General features: G+C 38.7%; 2 protein-coding genes across 4 annotated transcripts; both read right to left on the reverse strand.

Moving 5' to 3' along the window:
• Positions 1-1,733: 1,733 nt before the first annotated feature.
• mtmr2 (myotubularin related protein 2) lies at positions 1,734-10,854 on the reverse strand. Of its 2 annotated transcripts, none has more exons than XM_022188419.2 (16): positions 10,599-10,854; positions 8,948-9,050; positions 8,828-8,851; positions 8,654-8,717; positions 8,449-8,543; positions 8,274-8,378; positions 7,966-8,070; positions 7,797-7,880; positions 7,554-7,703; positions 7,266-7,454; positions 6,516-6,701; positions 5,444-5,650; positions 5,254-5,346; positions 5,053-5,166; positions 3,732-3,908; positions 1,734-3,613 (listed from the first exon to the last, which is right to left on the reverse strand). In XM_022188419.2, exons 1-16 carry the CDS (start codon positions 10,676-10,678, stop codon positions 3,449-3,451), a joined length of 1,941 nt encoding a protein of 646 aa, XP_022044111.2. In that variant the 5' UTR covers positions 10,679-10,854; the 3' UTR covers positions 1,734-3,448. The 2 variants fall into 2 exon arrangements, with proteins under 2 accessions (XP_022044111.2, XP_022044104.2); XM_022188412.2 differs by having other exon boundaries at positions 8,654-8,720.
• A 1,812-nt stretch (positions 10,855-12,666) lies between these two features.
• On the reverse strand, positions 12,667-15,652 carry cwc15 (CWC15 spliceosome associated protein homolog). Of its 2 annotated transcripts, none has more exons than XM_022188169.2 (7): positions 15,577-15,652; positions 14,075-14,216; positions 13,860-13,972; positions 13,626-13,729; positions 13,423-13,533; positions 13,176-13,306; positions 12,667-13,068 (listed from the first exon to the last, which is right to left on the reverse strand). In XM_022188169.2, exons 2-7 carry the CDS (start codon positions 14,203-14,205, stop codon positions 12,939-12,941), a joined length of 720 nt encoding a protein of 239 aa, XP_022043861.1. In that variant the 5' UTR covers positions 14,206-14,216; positions 15,577-15,652; the 3' UTR covers positions 12,667-12,938. The 2 variants fall into 2 exon arrangements, with proteins under 2 accessions (XP_022043861.1, XP_022043868.1); XM_022188176.2 differs by having other exon boundaries at positions 14,075-14,219; positions 15,577-15,647.
• Positions 15,653-18,392: the final 2,740 nt, after the last annotated feature.

Genomic DNA, 18,392 nt, shown 5'->3' on the forward strand with positions numbered 1-18,392 from the left:
CCTTGGAATTAATCCTCTTTGTAATGATTTAAAGCCACAGTCAGATGTAAAGCTGTGCCCCAAGAAATACTGGTTTTCACACCAACACACCAAATCTGCATATTTGCTGTCTGTGTTGCTGACAAAAACAATCTCTTCTTAACCTAATGATAACTTTTCTAACTATAGCAACTCAATGAAATATGAATTTGCAGTAAACTTGATACAAACAGAAAACATTTAAACAAAACTGCCCAAAGTTTTCCACAAAGTTTACTAGAAACTGAGTGCGAATTTGCCATAAATCTAGTTTGCATATGGAAATGTGACCTTTGCTGCAGTGAAATACGAATGACAAACCTGTTGGCCACTCATAGCAAACTTGTTTTCTGGAGGTTACCAGAAGTTTAGCCCCACTGACTGAGGTCATAAACCACTGTGTGTGTAATAAACTACAGTGTTTCTGCAGAAGTCAAGAGGGCTTGACACTAGTGGGCAACATATTCTGGAAAACAAACTTTGTTGCTGCAAATCTCCCACAAACATTTAGCTTTTGTAGCGTTTTTCAGGATTTTGGAGGATTGCATTACTTATTTTTGGCCATACAGTCTTTTGCACTTGATCCATTTAGGGGGTTTTGGTGTCCAGCTCAGAAAATGATCTTGAATGAAATGCAATCAATATGCTGGTCTTGTAGGTCATGTACTGTAGATGTTTGGGATATAAGTAGTTAAACTCACAGGAATGACCTGTCAATTTTAATGTAATGTTTTTACAGAAATTACTGGTGCCAACAACTCTACAACTGCATAAGAAAACCATGATTTAAATGTCAATAGTCCTGTTCCCAGCTGTAAGTTGTAACCAGGGTGTTGAGCTGGAGGAGGAATCATGTAGAAAACTAGCCACATACTAGAGATTCCAGAGTATGTAAGGGTCATGTAGCTCATATTCATTTATTACATTATTGCAAATCTTGAAGCCCTAACATGGATTGGATGTAGATGTAGAATTAGTCACTATATTGAAAGAACGGTCAACCATTTTGTAGAAAATTACAGCGAATTTAGATGATTGCTTGGGCTAAAGTGTTCTGCCTGTTTCTTTTACATCTCACTTCTGGGCTATATCCTGTATCTGTCTCTTTTCCTTTCTCTCAAATCCATGAACCTGCGGTAAACTTTATCTTTGCCACCTCCATTTTTGCTGTGCTTCTCCCTATATTTCCTCAGTCATGTCTATTCATTGAAATGAACTCCTTGTAAATGAACAAAACACAGCCAGTGTTAGCCCAGCTGCATCACAAAGATTTGTAAGACATCAATGGTGTTTTCTTTGTTACAAACACAATTAAAAGAGAGCTCATAAATTTATAAAAAGTTAGTCACAAATTAAATTTATGAAATTATTTGCATTCCGTGTACCATAAATATTTTGTAGAAGGTCAGAAGCAGATCTTGGGAACACAAAGACAGATATACTTAACCTCTGGCTTTTGGAGAAGATTCAGATACACACTTAGTCAACAAAATCACCGCTTTTTAGCTCGTTTATAAATGTGTATGTAAGTATAACCAGCTCTGCTCTTTTAGTTAACAGAAAGAAAGAACAAACTAACTATAGCTACATGTAAAAAATAAAAATAAAAAAGAAAAAGAAAAAGAAAAAAGATTTTTTTGTGACTGTACACATCATTAGCATGAAATTACTGCAATGAAAGTATGAATCAGAAATAAAATTGACAAAAATTCGACTACATAGTATCAGCACTTTTATTAAATATTTCAGTACAGATTGACATCACTGCTGCCTGCAGTACATCGGTTTCCAGATTCAAGTTTTGTAGTAATGAGTGCATACAGCGTTGCAGCCTCGCTTCAACCAGGTGGAGCTGTGTGACTTTAACAGCTGTACATTTTAAAGGGAGATTAACTCAGTATCAGTGGCAATACAGATGTTCAGGTACACACAGATGTAGATGCATGAATAAATACAAAAGTCATGGGAGTAACCAGTCTCTACAGAGTAAATAATTTTACAGCTAAGGTATGAAAATTAAACCAATTGAATATGGTCATGCTAATGTTTTCAGAACCAGTCTGGTATTACATTTGCTTCACAAGCACACGTTCAGTTTCTTAATTTAGAATAAAAGGCACTCTATCTCATATTTTATGACAACATCCTAATGATCATGAGAGATAATTAATGCTAGTGTCGTGGACTTAAAAAAAAGTGTTGTGTTCACATCACGGTACTGCAACAAACCAAAATGAATCCTTGAGGCTGAGTTGCGCATTTATTGCAAGTATTCACATACTTTAGAGGAAAGGCTAAACGCTAACACTGTATCGTTTAACAGCGGCAGTTACAAACTGTGCACGCTATTTTGTTTTTCTCCCAATCATTCAGAGCAAGGCACAGATATTCAATCAGATTAATCAACCTAAAAAAAAAAAAGGACACCCAAAGCAAAATATTAGAGGTGTTACACATTCTGCTCCCTATAAAACTAATATTGGCTGTCACTAGCTTTAAAAGCATCTGCAAAAAATGTTCACACACAAACATTCTGAGTAAACAACTACCAGGACAAGTTAACTATTGCATATTCTTTGCAGCTTATTAATATTGCATGGAATTGTCTCTAATGAGGTCATGACTTGAGACAGAGAATGTTTGTGAGTTATAAATACAAGTGTGGACTAAAGGATAATAAATAACCTTAACTAGTTAGAAAAAGGAAACTTACAAAACCTAAATCTCTTAGTGGAAGGAATGTCATGCATGACATATGGATTCATAAAAGCAGATATTTGGTCACAACAATCTAAAGAGACCGTTTGTTTAAAAGACAATACCAACCTTTTTTAATGCACCCTATACCTAATATTAGAGGAAGCTAACGTTACAGCCCTTAAGCTACATTTATAAATCAACACCCAACAACTCCCAAACCATTAAGTTGGTTTTAGAACTTATTTTCTGGAGCTTAAACTAATTGCTGTAGCACTGTACATGTTCACTGTGGCTTCAGCTGTAGTGCTTTCAAATCAATATCAAAGGAATGGGGTGAGAGTTCCTATAAAGTGTATAAGGCATAAGCATTTAACCCGAGTGACATTTATTTAGTGTACTTTAAAAACACTGATTGTAGGTAGGTCGATATGCTAAATAGTCCTTGTTATTCTGGTTACATGTCCCCTCAAACCTGGAGGAAGAGTAGAATATGGCTGTAGTGAAGCGCTCTGAGACAAACACTTCTGTTACAAGCAGACTCTGCATGACCTGTGAGAGATGCAAATACAGCGATCTGCTTTAACAGACGTTTGGCGGTAGAGTACTTTCCCTGTGTGTCACCAAAAGAGGCAAACTGGCACACAGGTGTGTAACCTACTGATTACTGCTGTATGGCACCTTCTCACAGGTGGGATTCAGCTTCTGTGACAGTTACAAGCGTCCAGTTGTGTCAAACGAATGTCTGCACTGGAGTGATGGAGCGTGTTGGGGAGCCCGCCCGCTCAGAGGATGAGGAAGCTGAGCGATTGGTCACCTCTCGCTGCAACTCGTCCACTCTTTTCTGCAGCTCGGCACGCTTTGCCAGCAGCTCCTTGTAGCGCTGATGAACGGGTTCCTGGCAAAAGGGGAAGAAAAAAAGTGTAAAGCTGCAGTTCAACCGCTAAAACAGAGAGTAAACTATTTCCTTTCAAAACGGTGCAGTGAACAAGAGGCAGACAGGCTTGGTGACCTACTTGAGGCCTCATGCGAGGGTTCCAGCGTATGTAGTATCCGACCCAAAGCTCCAGGTGGCGTAAGCTGACTACTGGGAATAGCACATGGTTGGAGTAGTTCACATACAAAGGATTGGTAAACTCCTCCAGCTGGCTGTTAATATAAGACCATAATGACACTGTCCGCTTGGGAATCTCCTGTAAAAAAATAAATAAATAAAAAGATGTGCATGTCATTACACTCACTTTGTAATTTATTCTTTGCACTTCTTTTTATGCAAGTAACACAACATCAGTCACCTCAATAAGCACAAGCCCTTTGAACTTTAAACTGGTACAGCTGACTAGTAGATATTTAGCTGTCATTTAGACCTGTCAAAATTGTAATTTAAGGCATTTACAAGACAAATCTAAAATGTTAGCTTTGATATATTCACATGTAGAATATACATTTTGAATAGTTAAAAGTGATCCACAGATATCTTTAATTTTGTTGCAGACATCAGTAATCCCCTTTTCACAGAAAGAATAATGATAACAGATATTTACAACTGAGTTTCCTCTTGAATGTCGAAAAAGGATTGTGTTGAGTGGAAATGTCATTTCCCATGTTAAATATCAACAACCGTCTGGTATGTTAGACACATCAACAAGCCTTTTTGATATGTCCTAATTAGCATATTCATTTTAGATTTATATATCATTGAAAATATACCATGGCATTTTGAGCTGTGGAGACTCCTTTCATGACACACAAAATTGAATTCTGAGTCATTATGAAAGTATGGTGTCTTAAATATAACTGTTACTACTGAGAATAATATTTTTAGAGGTTACAATTTCATTTCAGATACCAGAAATACAATTGTAGATATCTGAAATTGCATTCTTACTAGCTACAATTCCAAGCAGACATATCGATAATTAGATTTTGATTGGTCAGAATAAACTTTTTAATAACTATACTTTAATTTATGGCATCTGTAATGGAAGAATAATTGTCAACATCTATAATGAACTTTGCCACTAGATACAATGACATCAAATAGTCAGAATTACTCTATGGATACATCAAACTTAAAACTTTCATTAAAGATATCTGTAATTAAGTCAGAAGTCAATAGCATAAAAATACGACATCTGGGATATGTTGTGTTGGAGTTCCAACTTCTCAAAAAAAGCAACTGCTGATATATATAAATGGTTTCACTGCTACATGTTTAAAAGGCTTGCTATGTTCTTAAACATAATAATCATTACTAAATGTTTAGATATTCTTTGACATGTATGCTTTGAAATGTTCCATAATCATAAAATAGTAAAAGAAACAAAGTGACCTTACCTCCTTCAACCTCTGCTGTTCGCTGTTACACAAGAATGTCCCAAACAGGCAGCTGTACAGGTGATCCAGGATGGTTACCAGGAAGTACTCGTTAAACTCAAAGGCTGCAGGAAACTTAAATAAAAACAGCTTCATGATTATCCTTGAAAGATCTTTTTTTCCCCCACATTTCAGTACCATAGTTCAATACTTATTTCTTACCTGGCGAGTCAACTGCCAGACACAGTCAATGAACTGAATAAAAACAGGGGAGCGGTCTGCGTCTGTGTGGTTTTTATCACCGTGACCAATACGCTGACAGAAACGGAGGAGAAAAGGACAATCAGTGACACAAGTAGAACTAGAAACACCGCCTGAACTGTATACTAAAGGTGTCAGAAAATTTCTTTACCAGCTGGAAGCGATGACCGAAACTCAGCCACTCTTTCTCGAGCAGGACTTGGAAGCCGCGAATGGTGCGGTAGTAACTGTCCAGCATGAGCATGGACAAGGAGGTGAGCTGAGCGGTGCGGTCCCAGCCGTCGCTACAATGAACCACCACTGACGTTTTCCCAGACTCCACTTTGTCTGCAATCCTGAGCGCTCCAGCCAGAATCAGCTGCAAACATGGCACCAGAAACACACACAATATGGTGAAGAGCAGGAGTACTGGCCCTAGATCATATATGTACGACTGTGTATGCACCTGTTGGTTTATGGACAACATTTTATATATTTGACCATCACCATCTTGGTGGCCACAGCGTATAACATGCAGCATTTTATTTTCTATTTTTACTCTACATGGAACAATAATTTACTGAATGAACACCACACTGTATTAGAGAAGACTAGAGTCTTCTCTAATACAGTGAATTATTATGCTGTATTAGAGGCCACATTTGTGGCCTAATCTAAATTTAGGCCATTTAGATATGGCCTAAATCTAACTAGAGATTGAGGCCATATATGGACTAGGAAAATGTCTCCTGCAGTAACAAATCCAGTGAGAAGTGAAGCTATTTTCTCAGAGACTTTGAACAATTGGAATTGGAGCTGCTGTCTGTTAGAAGGAATGCAGAATTCAATCACTTCACACTGGTTCCCCTTTCAGACCCAAAGGCTTTGACCATCTTTTATAGTCATATACAGTCTATGATATTAGGTCAGCTTAGTTTTTTTTTTTTTTTTTTTTTTTTACCATATTGCTTTCCCAGTTGATGTACAGTCATTTATGAAAGCATTGGCACCCCTGGAACAATTTTGTTCGGCCCATTTTTAGAATTTTGTATAAAATTGCATCAGTTTTGGCTTTTTTCTTCTCTTCTGCTTTTTTGTGCTTTTCCAATGTACATCAAGGAACTTAACACGTGTATACCAAAAACATTTGTAACTGCAACGATTTCTGGGAGAAATGGTGCATTTTCTGGAAAAAATTCCAGGGGTGTCAGTACTTTCATCCATGACTGCATCATCATGCTCACCTTGATGTGCTCAAGCCAATGAGTGGACTCCAGATTGGAGAGCCAATGGGAGTCCTCGATGTTGGGGTAGACCACGTCCTTCAGCTTGCGGAGTGACTCTCTCATCACGTGGATATTGTGAATATCCAAGAAAACCAGCTCAGCATTTTGATACGCATCCTCACTTTCATATCCACCTCCTTTCATCTGCAGAAAGCACGTGAAGGACGAGCTGATTATGAAGAGTTAACGGGCACTGATCAACAAAACAGCTGACAACCACTCCTGACCTCTGTCTGAGAAGTTATATGGGAGATATGCAACAATTCAACATTACTGAGTAGAAATCTGTACAAGTATTCCATAACACCCCCCAACCATGATGTTGCACCGATGCATGTGGTTTCATGAAACTGTATGCATGCGTAGTAGACGTATAACTTGTGTGGAAAAAAAACTTTTCAAATCTGATTTTGGGGCAAAGTCAACAAACTCCTTAAGCATGTTTTATCAGATTTGACTGATGATTCTATATATACAGCTTTAATCCTGGTGACCATTAAAATTCATTCACTTCATTTAGATATGGACTTGGTCTTGTTAGCCTCAAATAACTGCCTTGGAGCGTTACCAAGATGGCTGCCAAGTGGCAACACTTGCCTATAAGGACTTTAGTTTTGTGAGCAAGGGTCAATGGCATGACATTAAAATATAATAGATTGTTTTCCTCTTGCTAAGTATAGTTTTTGTACTCAGATTTAGTAAACAGACCTTGTTGGCAGCAGCGTTGACACTGGGCCTGGCGTCAAAAATGAAAAGCTTATGGGACTGAGCATTCGCATCCATGATGGACTGGAGATATTTCTCGTCCTCTTTGCTTCGCTTCCCGTTCACCCCGACCATTGGCTGGCTGCAGCGTGTCACTGTCGCCTGGCTCTCTGGATGGATCCATGACAACACCTACACACAGTGCGTAACAAGAGTATAAGCACAGAGTGTCCTGAGAGGCAGCTGCACATGACAGGATCATTACATTCACGCTGAGGAACTGTCACTCACAGGTATCCGTCCCTTTGCTCGGAAGGCAGCTACTCTCTTCAGCTCTTCGTCTGGTATGTTGACAGGCACCGCCAGAGTTGATGGGTATGTGTCACACAGCTCGTAGTGATCGTTTACTTTTGTTATCCTCCAGCTTTCATTTGGTATACCCTGTCCAAAAAAAAAAAAAACATGAGCAGCCACTGTAATAAGCTTTCTATACCTTTTTAACCGAGCCTGACAGACTGTGACATCCTGAAATACCTGTCTTTTATACTCTGAGACTGCATCATACACCTTCCATCCATTTTCAGGGAAGACTTGCCCGTACTCAAAGGCAAAGATTTGCTGTAGACAGTGGAGGAGAAGCGTATCAGCTGGCAGTCTGTGTGGAGTTAAAGTTTCAGCGACGGCGTGACTGAGAATCACTCACCAGCCCGTTGGAAACAGGAAACGCAAATTTCATCAGGACTTCGAAAATGGACTTCCTCAGTGTGTCCTCCAACTGTTTATGTGCAAAACGCAGATTACGCATATCCTGCAGAAAGGCAGAGCAGCGGGTCATGGTCAAACTGAGGGATCGCCGGCTGTATGTAAAAGTCACTTCACAGCATTGTAACATTATTTCCTGCGGTAGAAACAGTGTTGTTTACACAGCAGGGATGACAACAGAATCTTCCTCTATGGCCTGTGCGCAGTATAACCATCACCTACACATATTTTAGACCACATTGACCTCACCTTGCAAACCAGCCCATAGGACACATCACCACGGCTTGAAGCACTTCCGATCTTCTCCACACGGCTCACCACCCCAAGCGGCAAGTCCAACACAAATGTCGGCTCCTAGAAACCAAATACACACGGTCAAAAACAAAACACTTCCTCAACGTATTTCACAATGCACCAAACATACCCTGTCCATGCATTTGAAGAAGAGTCTGTAGTTGGTAACGGTCACTGCTCCCCTCAGTGCTCCGGTGAAAGGACAAAAGTAGGTGATATCCTGGGCTGCAGAATAAAACAAGAAAATAATGTTGATTTAGCAAAGAATGAGTCATTCTGAAGAAACCTACTAAACCCTGATGCCTTCTAGCAGTTTTAATTACAGCAAAACTTACCCATGTCTTGTACACTTTCCTTTGGAAGCAACTGTGGTTCTTCTTTGTCTGACTCTCTGAGCACCTGCTGGAAACATTAGATGCAAATAAAACATAAAAGCAGAGCAATAAGTTGACCTGAAGTATTATGAAAACAAACGTTTTGGGCAGCAGGCAATTCATGAAACGGCATACCTTGGCAGAGGCTTTGGGCTTGACCTGAGGGAAGCAGAAATGAGAAGGAATGTGCTTCAGTTATTACCATATATGATGTTAATGGAGAAGGAGAAGATCAGTGAACTACATGCTACCAACCCTGAGCTCTGGAGAAAACTCTGCAGAAGTTGACACAGAGTCGGAGGACATAGCAGACGGTGGTTTGGCCTGGGCAGACCGGTCAGAGCGAGAGGTGGAAGTGCTGGTGAAAGATAACATGATGATAACATTGATGCTCAGAAGTCGCAACCATTTATAAGTCGCTGCTTCAGAAATGCAACAGTACATTTTTGTTCTTGTTGATTTTATACGATTATAAGCTCAGTAGCAATTTTAGGCATTTTAGCTGCTGTTCAGACTGATAGTGTCATGATGATTTTGCTACACACAAGTGCTATTAGTCGATTTGAAATCAATCATCAGCACTTTTGATCGGAAATTGATTGCTTTTGTTGATAATCAAGCAGAAATGCCAGGCTTTCCTTTTGTTCCAGCTTTTCTCTGCTGTTACTTTAAAAGTGAATCATTTCAAGAGCATAAGTTTGAGTGTCTTTAGTCAGCAGAGATGCACACACAGAGAGAGCTTTGCAACACAGCAAATCATTTTTCTGCATTATTATTCTCTCATTTCCCCCTAATTACTACACTTAAGTTAACAAATGATAAATAAGCTTGACGGTGGTTAAAAAAAACATAACTAATGTGACTCGGGCAGATCTGAAATGTATTAGATAAACATCAGAATTTTACAATAATGTTTTCCAGGAGTGAATGAATGGCCCTCCAGAAGTCCTGCTTCCTGCACACAACTGTCTGTGTGTCCAATTCTTTGACTTTAATAAAATCTGTAGCATCACACCGCAGCAGACACAATAAGTGCTTCTTTAAATTCAGAACAATGTGTGCATTTGGGCATGAAGCACAGCTGCTGTAACTCCATCATCTCAGGCTGTGACAGTAAATAATGTTCTGGCTCCTTCACATTTGACAGGTCTGTTGTTCCACACAGATTCAAGGTTTATACGGTGGAACTGTTTTTACTAAAGCTTTTTTGGACAACTTCTGAGCTCCATTAGAACTTCCAGGACTGTTTTATTAAGATAATAATATGCACACGCCTACATTTTAGTGTTTCATTGCATTGCTGGACTGGAGAAACAGAGGTGAACTATTTACCAGCTCAAATAAACCATGGATTCCATTTTGGCCCGTACAAAGGGTTAGTTCATCACTTTTTCTCTCCAATAACTCTATCTATAAGGTTTCATTTTATTAATTCAGGAAAAGAACAGCTTTTGCTACCCAAGATATGATGACCACAAATACTTTATGTTTAGTTCCATAACCCCACACCACCTAATGTCTAAGTGAAGATTGTTTTCTCATGTTTAGTGCCTCAATCACTGACAATTAGTACGTCAATCTATACTGTTTGGTCAGACCAAGCAAGCAAATGCATGTAAAGTATTTTTCAGGGCTCTGTTAACCTCTGACAGGCACTTGAATCAAATCGCAGTTCAATTACTACTAGTTTAATGGATTAAACATGGCTGATGATCGATACGGACAGTTAACAGGTCACAGCTCGTTACAGTTTATTAACCAGAAAACAGCCACTTCTGAAAGCTTAAAACAGAGCACCGGGTTTAGACAGGCTAACTTCACTTACAAATTCTAAATATTAAACCTCCAGAGAATCTTAAAACTTTTAGCTAGCTTAAAAGGCGAGTGTAGTGGTGGGTTTAGCTACCTGGACAATGAATCAACACTTGGCTGTCGGGAAGAGGAGCGTTTGGAGCCCAAGCTGTCGATGCTGCCGCTCTTCTCCATGTTCAAGAGTGGGACTAACTGCTGCTGAGAGCTCCGAGTGTGAACAGAAACCCCTGTAGCCGCCTAAGAACGCCTTTAAATCCCCCCTCGGAGTGCAGCAAATCCCTACAAACAAAAGGAAGCTGCCATCTTTTCCCAGAAGCCTCCCAATCCCCGTCACAAGGAGCAGACTCACTGACAGAGATGGCGCCCTCTGCCGGTGGTTCCTGTGCTGCCTTCAGGACTCTTTGTACGGTTTGACATTTTTCTTGTATCACAGAAAATGTTACGGTAGCAAACAGTGAAACGAAGAAAACAGCCTGCATCACGCCAGAAAACTGACAATATCACGTTGGTAATTATTAGTGTGATGAAAACATCAAATGCAGACTAACTAGGCTGTACATCTGAACTCGTGTTCCAAATAACCGATGTAATTAGGTTCAGTGAATGCCACATCTATGTAACTTCTTTGTTTTCCTTCAATTTGCCTACTTTAGGCTGAAATACTGAGGAAATGACGACACTGCAGTATAGTTTGACTTGCTTTTCAACATTTATATATTTTTTGCATTTAAGGATTTAAAGCCCCTCTTCTGTCATTCACTAAACTCCTAAAAAACTCCTTTCTGTTTATCAAAGTTAAAGGCATTATGGAGGATTTTTTTGTGTTTAATTTGTCTGGTTCACATAAAATGAATATACTGACCTTTAGTGGACTTGTATGTATGGTTTCTAAAAAAAATAAACAATTTAAAAAATAACTGTGGACATGGCAGGACCTGAAAAACATCAGCCAATCAACGCGCTCGGACCGAGGCGTTTGCTTTGCTCCCTTTCCTGTCAATCAAAAATCTTCCGGCTCAGGCCTAGTTACGTAGATTACTTACGCCTTGGACTTACGTGTTTTCTGTAAGTGTTGCTTTGGTATACACTTACAGCAAAACTACGAAGCTAACTACGAAGCTATCTTCGTAGTTAGCTGGCGACTTGTTTTGCTCATCTTTTTTGCATAATGGCAGATAAAGATCCAGGGGGACCCAGCCATAAAAGACAACTTCACGAGTCCTACACAAGTTTCTGGAGGGGGGCGTTTCTTCGTAAATGTTAAGAGGGGGGAGGTTAGAGAGAGGTTGTATGTGCGCATGCGCATGCTACGTTCAGGAAATATAAAATTAAAAATCCTCTAATGCCTTTAAGTGAAAAAATCTCTTCCAGCCTTGAATTGGCATTGACGCAATGGTACAACTTCATTTCTTCCAGAATGTGAAGATCCACAAAGTTCCAGCCACTCGTTCCATCTGTCTCCCCCTTCTTGCTGCAGCTCGAGCACATCAGCTCACCTACTAATGTTGTAAAACTACTTTAAGCTACACATTGGCAGGTTGTGATACTGGAGTAATACAGCCATATATGTTTGAAACAAAAACTGATTCTGAAGAAGTAATGAAGCAGGAAAGTTGAGGAGATTGGTTTGTCATGCTGTTGACTGCTCATTTCACTCATTATGCATCTTTTAGCATATAAAAAATACAACATAGACCTGTTACTGCTGTAAAAAAAAAACAACCTTGAGTTTCACCTGAAGTGTTTTGAAAATATTTTTCATCTGTATCTCATGATTTTTAAAACAAAAATGATATTTCTCATAAATCATATTAATGTTGTGACATAAAAGTATGCATTGTTCTGTTGCATGAGGTAATGCTGATGTTTACATATGCAGGATGGATTTCAGACAATGGATTTTTACAGTCTGTGATTACATGAAGTAGGAAAGGAGAGGCCATGTTTATGGGGAAATGAACTAATTCCCCACAATTCTATTTTACATTATTAACTCATAGAATTCTGAAATTTAAGGACTTTATAAAAGATAATTGCAAAAATATGATTCTGAAGTTGACAATTGAAGTTGTGTGAGTTCTTTTATTTTTAATGGTTTCATTAAGTCTGGACTCTTATGAACATTCTGGACATCCACTTCTCAGAACACAGAACAGCTGAAATTCTTGTGAGGCAAATTGTTGTTTATTGAAATAACAAAAAACTACAAACAGAAATGCTGAATCCCATTTAAAACTTGCATTCAACTTTGCACAAGCTCTACTGAAAGGATGCAATTCATTTATACACAGAATTGTAGCTGCTGACTGTACAGATACTAATGAATCTGATAACATAATGTACGAATGCCATCTACCACTCCTGGGACAGAAGGCAAAGGGCGGAGACCAAAGACGTTATGTTAAAAAAAATATAATAAACACACAAAAGTCATTTACTTAACATACTTCTCCATAAATTTCTTGTGGAACTCAGAGCGCAGTGTGTCATTGACAAAGCGTTTCTCCTTTCGAGCCTCGTCCACTCCTTTAGCGCAGTTCTTGAACACAACATCGTCGTCCCACCTAGAAGGACATTAACAAATTAACCAGTTACGATCGCTATTTTTTCTTCATATAGAACATTCATACTGTGCACATGCACTCTGTGTGTTTGTGTGTATGTGAGATACCTTCTCTTGACCCTGAATGTATTCTGAGTCTGGCTCATCTGCTGTTGCTGCCCTGCCAAATTAATCAATGGATTGCCACTCAAGATGTTTTCCATTCGAATCCTCTCCTCTTCTGCCTTTTGCTCTCGCTCCTGAGAGGAGAAAATAAAGAAATCCATTAAACACAAGGAGGTAGTGTTTGCGTTGTCTCAAACGTGAACCATTACGTATTTGCCAACTGTTCTGTTTGACATCTGTGTTGCTTTACTTTGCGTTCTTGCTCTTCAGCTCGCTCCTTCTTGATCTTCTCCAGTTCTGCCAGAAGAGCTGCAGTGTCGTCGTCATCGCTCTCGTCCTCAGAGTCCTCGTCCTCATCATCCTACAAACAAATACAAGCTTCATTAGTAAAGGGGCTTGATGAGTGCTCATCGTCACAGAGTGTCCACCAAATCTTGCAGTCCAAGCACTTACATCAGTGAGAGGGTCATCAGCATCAAGGTTGGCTGCTGGGATCTGATCCAGTCTGGGCCTCTTTGAAGACGAGGACGAAGATGATGATGAAGATGTGGTGTGCTCTGGAAAATTGGTGTGGATAAGATGTAATACATGTGTTCAAACAATTCAAAAAGTAAGGCACTTTGGCAGAAATATAATGAAAATAGAATTTAAAAGAAGACTTGGTCTAATATCTGAAGAAAGACCAACCTCTTGGTCCCCTCTCTCTGGTCTTTTCACGAGCAGCTACACGCTCCCTCTCCTCCAGCTCCCTGCGAAAGTCACGGGCACGAACCTCCTCGGGGGCATCCTGGGTAGGTTGCCTGAGGATGGGAGAACATTTGCAGGGAAAAAACATTTCAATTATTTCGTTTCCAGCATGTATTTACCCCAAACTCAGCTCCATTCATGTTTGATCCTCTGACCTGTATTTGATCTTTGTGTGACCAGGAAGATCTCGACTGGAATACTGCTTGGACAAAGCACTTAAATCACCTTCCCCTTTACCCCTCCCTCCTCTTGCTGGCTCAAACGTTGGTCTTGCAGCTGTAGTCATCTTTGATGGTCCTGCTGTGGCAAAACAAGAGGTTGAAAACATGTTCTAAAGCAGACCAATACAAAAACTGGCCACATACTGCCTACAAAGCCACAAACAGGCAGCTCCAGATATAACAACAAGTCCGCCTATCTACAATGAAGCAGTAATGCACTCTTTACAACAGTTTTTATACTTCCTTTATGTGCTTTAACTAAACTGAAACAGGTTGTTGGCACACCTGTATTTCAGTGTCATTGAGGAATGATCAACATAACTACATCAATCTTCAAATCTTCAATAATGTATCTAGTTTCACAACTGATCTTGCAAGGTTGCAGGTGGCAGTCAGATTGCACAGATGGATGAAAGAAAACGACACAGAGACCTAATTTTGCTTCAAAATTGAATGACAAGTGATCTAATATTCTGTTTTAACAGCAAAGGTGGGATGCACTGTAAGCCTACCTCAGACCAACTCTTAAATTGATGAATAAAATAGCTGGCAAGTTAAACTATAGAGATAACTAACATGAACACAAGATCTGAGCAACTTGAATGACACCATAGCAGTGTAAGTTTGTTTCCTCATTTTCCAGTAAAAAACATTAATGTCTGTGTCTACTGTAATACACTAGAGTGTAAATTTATTCACTTTATTGTGATTATTTAAAAACTGCTTCATACATAATACTTGATTCATATTATCATTTTCTCCTGCTTCAGTGGACGCTAGCATCAGCACTCCAACAAAATTTCTTATAAAACGTTTTATTTGTCAACAAGTGGTCGGTTTGCACACTGCCACATAAAGAGCACAGAACTGTCACTGCAGATGGAAACTTGTGACGGTTTATGGCGGTCTTCCAACAGCCTAAACAACAACAATGGTCAAACTGGCGGCAGAAGAACGCGAATATTGCCTATAATCTACAGATAACTTGGTAGTGTAGTAATATATACTACTGAAATTACCAGTTTTCCAACTGTACCAAATTAAAATTCATCAGCTCAGTCGTCAAACATCTGATAGCAACATGGTCAGCAACATAATAAATCTGCTAACAAAAACGTTAACACGTTAGGTTAATAATAATAAGGCCTTGTAAGACAAATACCATCAATTATTACGTAAATAAGTTGTTTCCTTGTTACTATTAAGAGTACAAAACACAGGCTAGCCTGTTAGCCACCACAGCTAGTAAGTTGCTAACAGGCTAACCAGGTCCAACAATGCTACAGAGGTAAAAAACAACCCTATTTCACGTCTCCGGTCGAATGTGTACCGTCTACGTTTAGCACAAAATACTACAGAAAGTTTAAATCCTGCATTAAAACGAAAGCCGAAATTAATAGCATTTTAGAAATAATTTTTAAAGCAACATCACTTACGAAGCTGCTCCCACACGACAAAAGGAAGACCCAACAAGTTACGTCACTACCGGTATAAACTCCGTGTGGAAAAGATGCGTTCATGAAACTCGGAGAAAAAACTATACTATGTGTAATACACAGAGAAATATTAGACATAAATTATTTAGATACTGTATTAGGCTTACACTCCGTGAAACAATGTTGCTGTGATCAGGATATATATTATTAAACAATTATTCTATTTTGTGTCCACGTTTTGTCAGGGAAGCCACCTTTACTCATAGGATGAGACCAAATCGCACACCTTCACCATTTTGTGCAGTTTTGCAGTAGAGAAGGTAGGGGGCAGATAGTATCAAGTGATACATCACAACTCAGTCGAACTTCAGTGTTAATTTAACAATTCCTACTTGTCTGTGATTATTTTAGGAAGGTACTTTCAGTTCCTTCATGTCCGCATCTTTTACTTTTTTTATTCAGCACGGTGAGTTTAAGCTGGTCTACTTTTGTTGCGCATACTATAGCTCTTATTTTAATTAATGCACATTTAGGCGTGCAGATGAGGTCTAAAAATATCAACTTTTCAAAAACAATTTTCGAAAATAACATGAAAAAACAAAAATATCAGTGCGAAATAGTCATGGCAATTTGATCACAGAAAAACAAGGCTTTAAAGCTGTCAGTAACTGTAAATCTGATTGTCCTGAAGGAGACATTTGTTTTTCAGCCAGAAAAACCCCACAACACACACATACTTCTATATAGCATACACAAATTGTGATTGAAATACAAATTAAAAATAAAGTTGATCAAAAGAAAACACACACACTGACAAATTTCAACTAAATTTGGTAAAAAAACAACACACACATGTATTTTTTCTTTTCTCTTTGGCCTCTTTAATGTACATGCCATGCACTGTCGTGATACAGTTAATCTGAGAATGTACCCATGTTACTCAACACACAGATGATCCCTGTCTTGTTTTGATACTCCACTTCAGGATTACTCGGAATCTTTACTGAACAAGTTGGCTGGCGTTCAAGGAGATAAACCAACAGAGGAGGTTTTGCTGGATTCCACACAACTTTCAAATATTATGTCTCTAAAAGGTCCTGTTTCATTTTGTTAAGTGTAAATCATCCGACCACGGCACAAAACTCTGAGAAGATGACACAATGCAGAGTGTCTGCCAGAAAAACAACTTCGATGTGGATGATGATTATGATCTCTTGCTGGTTAAAGACAGTTGCATTTAGAAAAGGTGTGTTATTGCTTGGTCTTTTTCCCTGGTATGTTTTTTTTAAAGTGTCTTCTGACCCAAATTATTCATGACAAATAATCTCTATCTTAACTCTTGTATTAAATCAAGCAGAAAATGTTGGTTTTATTAGCTTAGATTTTATTTATTTGTCTTTACGTTTTCAACCACCATTTTAATTCAGTGGAAGGGAAAACATGGGGGCGCTTAGAGAATTGAAATTTGCATTTAAAAACAATCAGAAGTCACTTCTCTTTTCAGAGTCTTGATAGACCACACTGTGACTATTCCAGTTTGTTAACATGGTTAGGATGGTGAGGATGCACGATACGCCTGAATGCTTTTAAATGACATCAGAGGTGTTTGATAAACCAGTAGATTAAATTCTCAGGTGTTTATGATCAGGTCTCTCTTGATTCCCTGCATCTCCTCGACTGGAACAACATGTTTATGACAGAATGTTTCTATTTAGAGCCAAGACTGAAACATAACTGAAAGGTTCCTTTATGAAGTGATCATGACATTTCAAGCTCAGCCTTTTGTTTTCTCACCAAACTAATGATATCAGAGATGTAGGGTTTAAACTGTGCACACATTTATAGAGTAGAAAATGTATTCATCAATGGTAAAGAAAAACAGCACCTAGCTGTAGAGTTGATTTAACCCTCGTGTCATCCTGCAGGTCAAAACTGACCTGTTTTAAAGTTTGAAAATGTGGAAAAAATATATATTTTCACAGTGAAACTTCTGATGTCCACATTTTCAACATTTTTGGGAAATCTTTGAACATTTTTTGGTTAAAAAAAAGAATTGTTAAAAATGTTTCTTTAAGAATATTCACATAAAAATCAACCAAAATCCAGCAAAATTTGCTGAATTTCGGTTTATTTTTATGTGAATGTTCTTAATGAAAATATTAGAAGTTTTACTGATATATATGTAATCACTTTAGATATTTTTGAGATTTTTTTTAAATTTTATTCATTTTTTTAAAAAAAATTACAAGAATTTTCTTGCCAAATTTGGGGGAATTTTCTTTAAAATAAAACTTAATTTTTAAGGAATTAATGGAATTTTCTTCTTGAAGGTTTTGCAAATTTTCAGAAATCTGGGCAATTTTGTTGCTGAGTTTTTGGACTTTTTCCAGACAAGGAAACAATATTTTTTTGATGCCTGTAAATAAGGACAACAGGAGGGTTAAATTGTGTTACACAGATTAGAAGAGCAGAAGGAACAACGCATGAAAAAAAAACATCTCTTCATTTGGGTCTCAGGAAGGAGTGTTTGTGAAAAATTTCAATGGAAAACATCTCTGGAATGTTGCAGGAACACGAAACTACAACAACAATGCTGCTTCTGTTCACTCCATAACTGTCATGATAAGTAACCAATCCTCCCACTCGATCAGCCAGCATCCAGGTGCAGCATTTTATACGAACAGGGGGCGGGATACGTGATGGCAGGAGGCGGGAGCTCAGGTTGAAGTATCTCTACCTGCCTACCTTAGCGGGACACAGACCCACAGGAGGCTCTGATCGCGCTGACATCGCAGCTGACTCGAACAGGTGAGAAC

Source organism: Acanthochromis polyacanthus, chromosome 17, assembly GCF_021347895.1.
Source record: "Acanthochromis polyacanthus isolate Apoly-LR-REF ecotype Palm Island chromosome 17, KAUST_Apoly_ChrSc, whole genome shotgun sequence".
Taxonomy (NCBI): Eukaryota; Metazoa; Chordata; class Actinopteri; family Pomacentridae; genus Acanthochromis; species Acanthochromis polyacanthus.

Bases quoted from the DNA above. Each gene is read 5' to 3' on its own strand.
- mtmr2 (XM_022188412.2), bottom strand. From the start codon at position 10,678: ATGGAGAAGAGCGGCAGCATCGACAGCTTGGGCTCCAAACGCTCCTCT. The intron at 7,704-7,796 runs GTATTTCAGGAT...TTTTTTGGACAG, and splicing joins TCTCAGAGTATAAAAGACAG to GGTATACCAAATGAAAGCTG. The intron at 5,167-5,253 runs GTAAGAAATAAG...TTTTTATTTAAG, and splicing joins TCTGGCAGTTGACTCGCCAG to TTTCCTGCAGCCTTTGAGTT.
- cwc15 (XM_022188169.2), bottom strand. From the start codon at position 14,205: ATGACTACAGCTGCAAGACCAACGTTTGAGCCAGCAAGAGGAGGGAGG. The intron at 13,973-14,074 runs GTCAGAGGATCA...TCCCATCCTCAG, and splicing joins CACACAAAGATCAAATACAG to GCAACCTACCCAGGATGCCC. The intron at 13,069-13,175 runs GTATCTCACATA...ATGTCCTTCTAG, and splicing joins ACATTCAGGGTCAAGAGAAG to GTGGGACGACGATGTTGTGT.